Source organism: Carassius auratus, unplaced genomic scaffold, assembly GCF_003368295.1.
Source record: "Carassius auratus strain Wakin unplaced genomic scaffold, ASM336829v1 scaf_tig00217146, whole genome shotgun sequence".
Classification (NCBI taxonomy): domain Eukaryota; kingdom Metazoa; phylum Chordata; class Actinopteri; order Cypriniformes; family Cyprinidae; genus Carassius; species Carassius auratus.
In genome coordinates this window covers 1-11431 of record NW_020528913.1, presented here as the reverse complement: position 1 = coordinate 11431, position 11431 = coordinate 1, and the positions used below count along the sequence as shown (strand labels likewise).

At 38.3% G+C, this 11431-nt stretch overlaps 1 protein-coding gene across 1 annotated transcript; it reads left to right on the top strand.

The window, feature by feature from the left end:
• The first annotated feature begins 165 nt into the window (after window positions 1–165).
• On the top strand, window positions 166–9699 carry LOC113100058 (histone-lysine N-methyltransferase, H3 lysine-36 specific-like). Its single transcript, XM_026264926.1, has 12 exons — window positions 166–272; window positions 557–667; window positions 1198–1327; window positions 1587–1749; window positions 1969–2161; window positions 3920–3994; window positions 5727–5795; window positions 5885–5938; window positions 6034–6105; window positions 6562–6667; window positions 6943–7013; window positions 9437–9699. Exons 3-12 carry the CDS (start codon window positions 1210–1212, stop codon window positions 9449–9451), a joined length of 936 nt encoding a protein of 311 aa, XP_026120711.1. The 5' UTR covers window positions 166–272; window positions 557–667; window positions 1198–1209; the 3' UTR covers window positions 9452–9699.
• Window positions 9700–11431: the final 1732 nt, after the last annotated feature.

Here is an 11431-nt window from a genome sequence, read left to right as displayed (position 1 = left end):
CTATGTCCCAGAAGCTCCCTCTCAAAGTTTCGCGCCATGTCCTAATATACCACAAAAATCTGAAATTTTACTATACACTGTGTATCCTCTGAGCTCGGGAGTGCGCCCCTGCAGCCCGGCCCCGGTACTGCATCCGCGTCATCGGAAATTTGCATATTTTACACTTGTGTAAGTTTGGAGGCCGCTGATTGGCTAGATCGGCATCGGAAGGCGGGAAAACAAAATGGCGGCGGTGGGCGGGGCTACATTCTGCCGCTAATAGCGCCGTACAAGTAAGTTAATGCAGTTTGGTAATTATTTAAACATTTTTTGTAATAATTTATCGATTGTATTTAATTATATAAATGCATACTGATCGTGCAATTAAACATGTTCCTTAAATATCATCATATAAAGTATGAATGTGACATCAAAGCTGTAATTACTCGGTTTAATATCTGTAAATTAATGTAACACTATTAATGTAACGTTTCATAGATGGTTATTTAAATATATAATAATAATAATTATTATTATTATTATAATTATAAATCCCGTGTACACGTGCTTTAATCAGCGAGGCAAGTGTGACTGTTTGTAACTTCCTGTTTGGACCGGACACAATCTGTGCACCTGAAGCGAAGACATCTGTGGTGTGAAGCTGTTGGAAACAACTATTAAATGAAAGGTTAGTTATACTGCTGTTAAACCGTTTCTCTGAGAGCTTGTGGCTCAGTTTGGCTTGTTCGTGAGTGTCTTCAGTGCTCTTTAGAAAGCAGCTAGCGCGTGATGCTAATGGCGCTAGCGTGATTACTGTAAGTCTCGTCTATAAAGAGTAACATCAGACGAGACTCAGCAGTGCTTGTCAGTTTACATTCTTTTCGTTCACAGTATAACAGTAAAAGTAATAGAACAGTCTAGCCATCATAATAATCTGTTGTCATGGCTACAGTCTGAAGGGGAGGGGCAGTTCTGTTTACTATTATTACTGTTCAGCTTGGTTTAATTAATAAACTCAGAGATGTGCTCTTTTCACTCCCCAATATGTACTGTATATAATAGTTAAAGTCACCTTTATTTGTAGTGTGCTTTGTAGAATGCATATTGTGTCAAAGCACTTTTACAAAGATAACCAGTCAAAATAGTATATTCAGCATATGCTCAGAATACATCATATTCCACATATATTCTGTCCAACAGTTCTTATTGTTATTAAAGCAGACACAGAGGATGGCTGAAGGTGTGAGGCGAAGGAGAAAGCTGAAGCCCGTGGAGGAGGCCATACAGTTTTCACTTGAACAGAAAGACAAGAATGGACTCGAGGGCAGGTTCATCAGTCATCTTAAAGGTGAGGTAAATTAATTGATTGAAGTTAAAGGTATAGTTCACCCAAAAGTGAAGATTTTGTCATCATATAGTCACCATTAGGTTGTCTCAGTCCTGTATATCTTTTGTTGGGCAAAATAAGACATTACTAACCATTTGATGGTTTGTAAATGATGACAGAATTTTCTTTCTATGCATTTAAAGTGACTCGTGTACTAAATCTGTCTCCGGTTGATGACGTGTGGTTCTCGTGATGGTTTCACCTCTCTGTTGTTGTTTAGGGAGGGGTGTGTTCAGCTGTACTGACTTTGAGAAAGGAGATTTCCTGCTGGAATACAGAGGAGACCTCATCAGCAAAGAAGAATGTGAGCGGAGGCAAAGAATATATCACGATGCACTTAAAGTTTTCATGTTTGAGTTTCGCTACAATGGAAAACTCCTCTGGTATGTACACGTGTTTGATCTACATGTTAACTGGTAATTAATTTACATGATTCAAAATGTGTCAGTGGAAATGTCAATGATTAGAGGTCATATTTTGCTATAATTATCAGTCATGTGTTTTCAAAGCTTGGTGATGAGTGTTAAATGATTGGTGATCACAGAATATGACATCTGCTGGTCCTAAGGTTTCAGTGCTGATATTGTCTGTCTCTTGTTTAGTGTCGATGCAGCCCGAGATGACGGTTCTCTTGGGCGGCTTGTAAACGATGACCATATTAACCCAAACAGCAGGATGAAGACGATTCGTGTGGATGGAAAACCTCACTTATGTTTATTTGCCACAAGGAGCATCTGTCCTGGTGAAGAGATCACATATGATTATGGTGATTCTGAGTGGCCATGGAGATGCACGGTACTGACACCTCTATACTGTCCATTCTGACTTATTGGATTATAGTAAAGTAAAGGTATTAAACATCAGTTGTTACCTAAGTTAATGTTAGTAACTTTTTATTTCTTACATTACATGCATGTACATTCCAGTATGTCAGGATGTGTGTATGTTTACACCTGTTTCATGAGGACCATCATAAGAACATAGTCTTAACATGGTCTTGATGTCACATTGTGTGTGTTTACACCTGTGTTACGAGGACCCTGTTTTATGAGGACCGTCATAAGAACATAGTCTTGACATAGTCTTGATGTCACATTGTGTGTGTGTTTAGACCTGTGTTACGAGGACCCTGTTTTATGAGGACCGTCATAAGAACATAGTCTTGACATAGTCTTGATGTCACATTGTGTGTGTGTGTTTACACCTGTGTTACGAGGACCCTGTTTTATGAGGACCGTCATAAGAACATAGTCTTGTGTGTGTGTGTTTACACCTGTGTTACGAGGACCCTGTTTTATGAGGACCGTCATAAGAACATAGTCTTGTGTGTGTGTTTACACCTGTGTTACGAGGACCCTGTTTTATGAGGACCGTCATAAGAACATAGTCTTGTGTGTGTGTTTACACCTGTGTTACGAGGACCCTGTTTTATGAGGACCATCATAAGAACATAGTCTTGTGGTTGTGTGTGTGTGTTTACACCTGTGTTACGAGGACCCTGTTTTATGAGGACCATCATAAGAACATAGTCTTGTGGTTGTGTGTGTGTGTTTACACCTGTGTTACGAGGACCCTGTTTTATGAGGACCATCATAAGAACATAGTCTTAACATGGTCTTGATGTCACATTGTGTGTGTGTGTTTACACCTGTGTTACGAGGACCCTGTTTTATGAGGACCATCATAAGAACTTGGTCTTGACTTTACTGAAGAGTCCCAGTCAAGTCAAGACTTTTTTCTAAGAGAGAATGTAATCTGTTCCATTCTTTTAAGGACAAACACAATTATTTCAAGAACTTCTTGGATACCTTTATAGCTGCTGTGCCTTGTTCAGAGTTCTTTAGGTTCTTTAGACACTGATTCTACTCAGTTATCATTTAAAAATATGTGGTGATTAAATAAAACTGACTTTTTACCAACTCCTATTGCAAGATACTTAATCTAAATATAACAATTAGACATTTTCAATATCATATGGCCACAATGGGATGTGAATGATCCATATTTAGCCTAATATTTCACATCCACGCAGCCCAATGTCATGGTGATAACTAGGGTCTTCAAATACCAGGCTTTTGTCAAACAAATGACACACAGAGATTCTTCGGTCAAACATCAAGACCATGTTCTTATGATGGTCCTCATAAAACGGGGTCCTCATAACACGGGTCTAAACACACACACAATGTGACATCAAGACTATGTCAAGACTATGTTCTTATGACGGTCCTCATAAAACAGGGTCCTTGTAACACAGGTGTAAACACACACACACACCACCTGAAATACTGGAATATATATATATATATATATATATATATATATATATATATATATATATATATATATATATATGCATGTAAGGTAATACATACAAAATCATGAACAGTAACTTGGGTAACACTTGAAAATTGAAATATTGATATGAAATATTGTAATCTTACTTTTAAATCACATTGATAAAATATAAGCAAGATTATAAAGTTTGTTTTATATCAGTATTTTATGTGCTCATTTATTGTCACAGATGACTAATTTGATGTTCTTTTCTAGACTCTTAGTGTGGTTGAACCGTCCACTCTTGAAGTCAACACACTGTCCGAGTCAGAAGACACAGACGTAGAGAAGGTACTGCAATTGATTGAGTGATTTTATTTTATTGTTATTTTATCGTTTTAATTTATTATTTTATTATATTTTTTGATTTATTTACAGTTGTGTTCAAAATTATTCAACCCCCTTGACTTGCAAGACAATTTGCTGTGGAGGATAACATTTTATGAAATCAATTTAACGAAGGCATCAGTAAAGTATTAGAGAAAGTTTGTTAATACACTTTTGAGTGATTCTGAGAATGGAAAATTGATGAATCATGATAAAATTCGAATTGGCTCTAAACATTCATGTTCAAAATTATTTAACCCCCTTTGTGCAGAATCTTTTATTCTTTAAAATCACCAATAAACGCTGTCTGTAAGTGTTTAGAAGCTTCTGTCACCTCTCTACTACAGTTTTGGCCCATTCCACACCTGAAAAAGCTTTCAGATCACTGATAATCTTTGGTTTTCACATTGCCACTGCTTTCTTCAAATTCAACCAGATATTCACAATGAGAATTAAGCCTGGAGACTGAACAGGTCACTCAAGAACATTCTATGACTGATCCCTGAACCAAGCAGAAGTAGATTTGGATGTGTACTCTGGGATGACTGTCCTGCAGGAAAGTCCATTGATCATCAGCTTCAGTCTTTGCACCAAAGGCATCACAATTCTTGTCAAAATGGCCTGACACTTTAAAGAATCCATGATCTCCTTCATACAGTCATGATTTCCACTTCCTTCTACAGTAAAGAAACCCCATAACAGGACTGATCCACCTCCAAGTTTGAGGATGGAGATGGTGTTCTTCTGCTTATGAGTTTTGCCTGTTTTGCAGCAGACATACCGCTGATCCATGGGTCCAAAAAGTTCCAGTTTGTTCACATCACTCCATATAACATTCAGCTCAGAGCTCCACAAGTCTACACAAATGAACTTTAGTTAGTTCAAGTCTGCCTTTTGTTCTTCTTGATCAAGAGTGGTATTCATCAAGATGTCTCAACATGAAGGCCATACTTGTCTAGTGTTCTTCTACACACTGCTTTGAAATGGTTTTCCTCCTTTCATCGGGTCATCTTGCAAGTCTTTGGCTGTACATTGCAGATTTTTCTCAGTTGCTCTGATTAAACATTTTATGATATTGTGCTTTTTCTTCCACAACCTCAAATGTTTTCTGGTAAAACACACTTTAAGCTAAGAAATAAGGCTGAGAGCTGTGTCTCTAGGAACTTTCAATGTCTTGGAAATCTTCATATAGCCTTAGCCTTTCTAAAGTAATACAATATTTCTTCAATTTTGCTTTTGTGAGATCTCTTTTGATATTTTTGCTACTTCAACACATGCATGGGCTAACTGTATGTGTAACGGCTCAAGCTAATTCTGTTTTTAATAGAGTTTCTAAAAGCTTAATTGTGTTTTGAGACTGTTACATTCCCCACCATGCAAATAAGTGATTTAAAAACAGCAATGTTGAATAGGGGTTGAATAACTATGACAAAGCAGTATTATTAAAAAAATCTTATAACTCAAATGTATTACATTATATATTGACAATATCACTTTTAATATTCCAGAGAACTGTTATAGATACAAGTTTTATTATATCCTGGATCTTCAGAAAAGCTTGTATTTGTAAAGTACTGCAGTCTCTAGGGTGGTTGAATAATTTTGAACACAACTGTATTTATTTATTTTGCTTTGGTAACTCATTTATAACATAATTATTTTATTTTAATTTAATTTTTTGATTTCATGTTTTCAGCTGAAAGTTGTCAGTGATCAGTCAGAGTTGGACTCCAGTATCTGTGCAGCCTCTGAAGGACTGGAAAAGGTAATTCATTATCAATTTGTACAGTCCCTGAATCCTTTGTCTGCAGTAGAATGTTTATTTATTTTTTATTTCTGTTTCCTTAATTTCAGGTGACTCTGAAGAAGGACCAGTTACTATTGGATGATCAGGACTGTGTTGAGAAGGTAATTAAATGTGCATTGCATATTTTATGAAATGTTAGATTGATGTTGCAAGAAATCATCTCTACATAAGTCTTGCTTTTTTTCATTGTTTTCAGATGTCACCTGTCAAAGAGCATGTGTTGAATGAGGAGCAGAGCTTTTGTGCCCCAGTTGAAGGAGTTAAGGAGGTATTCACATGTTTCGGATGAACTGTTATTTCAGTGCAACAGTGATTGCTCTGAAGTCCATGTCTGCATGAACTGTACACTTTGCTGTTACTAAATGCATGCATTTAGTGACCTGTTTTCACTTTCAGTAATATTAGTCGATGTCTGAATCAGGGGTGTCCAGACTCGGTCCTGGAGGGTCAGTGTCCTGCAGAGTTTTACACCGGCCCTCCAGGACCGCTCTAAATGTAGATTTGTAGTAATATATTGACCAGTACCTTTTAAGGTCTGTAACGTAAATGTTTTTAATGATTGTAAGTGATCTTATTAACTAAATGACCACAACTTCCCTGTCATTAAAAATACATTAAATTATTATTGAAAGACATGCAGCTCGTAATGTAGTATCACATGTATGTTTTAGAATCTTTCTTTGTTGCTTTAATTTAACACTCACTGATGTTATTTTCTTCACAGGTCTGCAGACATGTTGTGGTCACTTCAGCAATATCAAGCATGGATAAATGTGCTGAATGTGTGGGACCTGTTGCAGCTCTCAAGTGGATTGGCCTGAGATGTAAATGTTAGTATGGTGATTTGTACTCTATACATCATGACATTTCTATTTTTATCATTTTTAGTATCACTACTCAACGTTATGAAGTCAGTTCAAAATGGTATAACTGTTGAGTTTGGCAGTAGGAGAGAAGGAGATTTCAGACCATTGCTAATGCACAGATATGTAATACCATTAATAATAATAGGAGTGTTACATTGTTTTCACCTTATTCTACGTTTAGGCATAGAATCTCGTGTTAACGGTTGAACGTGTCCTGACATGTGACATTTCTTTTATAGTGTGCTCCAGTTTTTGGCATAAGTCCTGCTATCTGAAGCTTCATGAATGGGATGGAAGACGGTCATCGTGTGTAAGAAAATATTTGATTTTATACATTTGTTCTATATTTTTGAGTTATCGGTGCTGTAAATTAATCATAAATATTTTGACAATAGGAAGTAAGTTCAGAGGAAGATGAGCTGTCAGATGAGGATTACATACCTCAGTCAGAGTCAGACCATCAGTCAGACAGTTCAGATGAGTTGACAACAAGACCAGCACGTTACGACCAAGCTAAACTCTTAGATATACAGGAAGCTGCGTCATCTAAGTTTAGTGAACATCTGAGATCAGATGTAACTACCCTGAATGTGTCTAAGGGCAAAGGAAAAGGAGTCCTGAAGGTCATGGAAGCAGCAAGTGTGTATGATGAGTCTGATTTAATGTGTCATGAGGAGCAGTTTACTGATTTTGAGACAGACAGTGAATCAGACTTTCCCAGAAAGCAAGACTCAGTGGTATGCAGGTCAACAGATGTGCTTATGTCATCACCTCAATCACACAATAGTAAGCTTTTGGATTCAAAAAGCACAGTAACATTGAGAGAAGAGAGGGAACGCAGCATGGCTGGAGGTGATCATTGTGTGCAGTCACCAAAAATCTCCTGTTCAGCAAATAGGAAGAATTATTGTTACATCTGTGGGAAACCTCAGTCCAAGTTAGCGCGCCATTTGAAAACTCATATGGCTGAAGTTGAAGTTGTTCAGGCTTTGTCACTCCCAGTTCACTCAAAAGAACGTAAAGCAATGCTGCAAAAGCTCAGGAACAAGGGCAACTTTCAGCATAACACTGACGTTTTACAGTCTGGAGAGGGGGCTCTTAAAATAAAACGAGCACCAAAAAGAAAGTGTGATTCAAAGCAGTTTTTGCATTGCATGTACTGCAAAGGGTTGTTTGTACGGAGAGATCTGTGGCGTCATTTAAAAAGATGTCCTCAAAACCAGCAGCTGACAGTGAAGAGCAAGGGAGGAGGAGAGTCTTGGGCCTGGCATCTATGGCAGAGTCTTCATTCAGTCAGCACATATCACAAGGAGTTTGGAAACTCTTAGGTGTGATGAAGCAGGATGACATTTCCGCTGTGGTCAAAAATGACCTGAGTATTCTTCAGCTTGCACAGTCGTTTTTTAACAAACATGGTCATGACCCTACCAAATTTGAGTATATTCGACAAAAACTCCGTGAAGTTGGAAGATTGTTGCTGACTTTGCGTAGACAGTTTTCTGTGTACAGTCTTGAAGAAGCTCTGAAACCTGCCAATTTTCATAGACTTATTCGAGCGGTTCAAATGGTGTCTGGCTATGATGATGAGAGCCACTGCTACCAAAGCCCAAGCCTTGCCCTGAAACTGGGGCATTCGTTGAATAAGATTTGTGAAATCATTCAGTGCCGAGCACTGATGTCTGAAGACAAGGAATTGATCTCATCAACAGAGACCTTCAAAAGCTCTACTCCTCAAAGTGGTCTGAGATGATCTCACACACTGCTTTGGTGAACACTGAATGAGGCCAAATTTAACAAGCCATCAACACTTCCCTTCACCCAGGATGTCCAGTCTCTTCATCAGCTCCTTGAGAAGACTGCAGATACTGCTTTTCATAAACTACAAGAGACTGCATCTCCTCAAAGCTATGCAGAACTGGCCAAAGCAACACTCACCAGAATCATTGTTTTCAACCGCAGACGTGCAGGAGAGGTCTCTAAAATGCCGCTGAAGGCTTTCAATGAAAGGGACGGCACTTCTCTCCATGAAGATGTAGCGATGGGCCTGAGCAAGTTTGAGCAGAAACTCTGCAGCCATTTCAGTCGAGTTGAGATCAGGGGGAAGAGGGGAAGAAAGGTTGCGGTTCTTCTCTCTCCTGATATGGTCGATGCCCTGATGCTACTGGTCAGCAGGAGAGGTACATGTGGAGTGCTAGACACTAATACTTTCTTGTTTGCTCGGCCAAACTGCCAGAGTTACTACAGAGGCCAGGACTCTCTTGAGGGTATATGCAAGGGAATGTGGAGCTCAAAATCCAGAATTTCTCAGATCCACTCATCTTCGCAAGCACGTGGCTACGCTCTCTCAAATCCTAAACCTGAAAAACAACGAGTTAGATCAGGTTGCTGATTTCTTAGGGCATGACATCCGTGTCCACCGTGACTATTACAGACTGCCAGAAGCCACTACTCAGCTTGCTAAAATATCAAAGCTACTGTTAGCCATGGAAAAGGGCTGCCTTCCTAATCTTCAAGGCAAATCCCTTGATGACATTGAGATTGAAGGTACGTCCATCCTAGCATGTTTAGCACAGCGGGTCTTTTAAACTCACAGGGAGGTTTAAGAAAAGTAATCTCTGAAATATGTCTTGTGTTCGTTGTCATTAGGAATGGTTTATAAATGGTGTGTGATTGTGTTATTTCACTTCTGAATGCAGATGTTTTTCATGTTCTGAGTTTTATTTTTCATTGAAGATGAGATCAACATGACGGATTCTGATGACAGTGATCCTGAAGAAAGTGAATCTGATGATGAGGCTCTTGCTGGAGCTGCGGGAAACTCCAGTAATGCTGGTATGTGTCAGCTAAGTTTTTTTTATTTTTAAATCATCAAAGTCAAAAATTATATTGGGTAACACTTTATTTTAGGGTCTCTAAACTACAGTGGTTTGAAAGTGTTGGCCCCCTTCCTGATTTCTTATTTTTTTGCATGTTTGTCACACTAATGTTTCAGATTATCAAACAAATTTAAATATTAGTCAAAGGTAACAAATTTAAAAGTAAACACATGCAGTTTTTAAATGAAGGTTTTTATTATTAAGGGAAAACAAATCCAAAACTACATTGCCCTTTGTTCAGAAGTGCCCCCCCCCACCTTTGAAACTGGTTTATCACACCTGAGTTCAGTTTCTCCAGCCACACCTCTTCACAGTTAAGAAATCTCTTAAATAGGACCTGTCTGATAAAAAGTGAAGTAGACCAAAAGATCCTCAAAAAACTAGACATCATGTCGACATTCAAAAATATGCAGACACAAATGATAAAGAAAGTAATTGAGATCTATCAATCTGGAAAAGGTTATACAGTTTTGGGACTCCAATGAACCACAGTGAGAGCCATTTTTCACAAACTAAAAAAAGTAAAAAGTTTATTTGATTAGTGTTTTTTTACGATACAAATCATTGCAAAGCAACTTCACATAAAATTAAGTTTCTACACTATTTAGTAGTAGCTTATAAGTGGTGACTGTCAGTTTATGTGCATATGACAGGAATCAGACATAATCAACCAGACGATGAAAACTATTAACAGCAATTATAATGTGATTGCATAGTAAGCAGCAATATTTGTTAGTTCTGTATGTTGTTTCAGTGTTAACATCATCTGAGTTCCTCTGAGGGGTCAGCATCATCTCTTCTCAGGTGTTCTGGATCCAGACTGGAGCTTGTGTAAATCCTAGTTACCACAGGATGTCAATCCCAGCAGAAACAGAGAAACAATTGAGGCATCATTAGCATAGCTGCTGTTCCAACCAAGTACAATTAATTAGTTTAACCCAAGCTAAATTTGATCAGATACAACTGCAGTCACAAATTATGAGATGCATTATTGCTAATTGAAAAATATGTTTTTAATCTAGATTTAAACATAGAGAGTGTGTCTGAACCCCGGACATTATCAGGAAGGCTATTCCAGAGTTTGGGAGCCAAATGTGAGAAAGCTCTACCTCCTTTAGTGGACTTTGCTATCCTAGGAACGACCAAAAGTCCAGCGTTTTGTGACCTTAGGGAGCGTGATGGGTTGTAGCGTGGTAGAAGGCTAGTTAGGTACGCAGGAGCTAAACCATTTAGGGCCTTATAGGTAAGTAATGATAATTTGTAACTGATACGGAACTTAATAGGTAGCCAGTGCAGAGACTGTAAAATTGGGGTAATATGATCATATTTTCTTGACCTCGTAAGGACTCTAGCTGCTGTATATGGTGGTGGTAGTGTCATGGTCTGCTTCTGGACCTGGAAAACTTACTGTGATAAATGGAGAAATCTGCTGTTTACCAAAAAATCCTGAAGGAGAATATCTGGCCATCTGTTGTGACCTCAAGCTCAAGCAAACTTGGGTTCTGCAGCAGGATAATGATCCAAAACACACCAGCAAGTCCACCTCTGAATGGCTGAAGAAAAACAAAATGTAAGAGTGGCCTGGTCAAAGTCCTGACCTGAATCCTATTGAGATGCTGTGGCGTGACTTTAAAAAGTTGTCCATGCTTGAAAACCCTCCAATGTGGCTGAATTACAATTCTGCTTAGATGAGTGGACCAAAATTCATCCACAGCGCTGTAACAGACTTTACATTTAATTGGAAGTTATCGCAAACACTTGATTGCAGTTGTTGCTGCTAAGGGTAGCCAAACCGATTATTAGGTGTAGGGGCAAACATTTTTCACACAGGGTAATGTAGTTTTTGGTTTTT

What these genes read in the sequence shown, in the direction of transcription:
- LOC113100058 (XM_026264926.1), top strand. Translation starts at nt 1,210, where the DNA reads ATGGCTGAAGGTGTGAGGCGAAGGAGAAAGCTGAAGCCCGTGGAGGAG. An exon ending in CAGTTGAAGGAGTTAAGGAG is followed by an intron (nt 6,106 to 6,561) that starts GTATTCACATGT and finishes TTTTCTTCACAG; the next exon opens with GTCTGCAGACATGTTGTGGT. An exon ending in GATTGGCCTGAGATGTAAAT is followed by an intron (nt 6,668 to 6,942) that starts GTTAGTATGGTG and finishes TTTCTTTTATAG; the next exon opens with TGTGCTCCAGTTTTTGGCAT.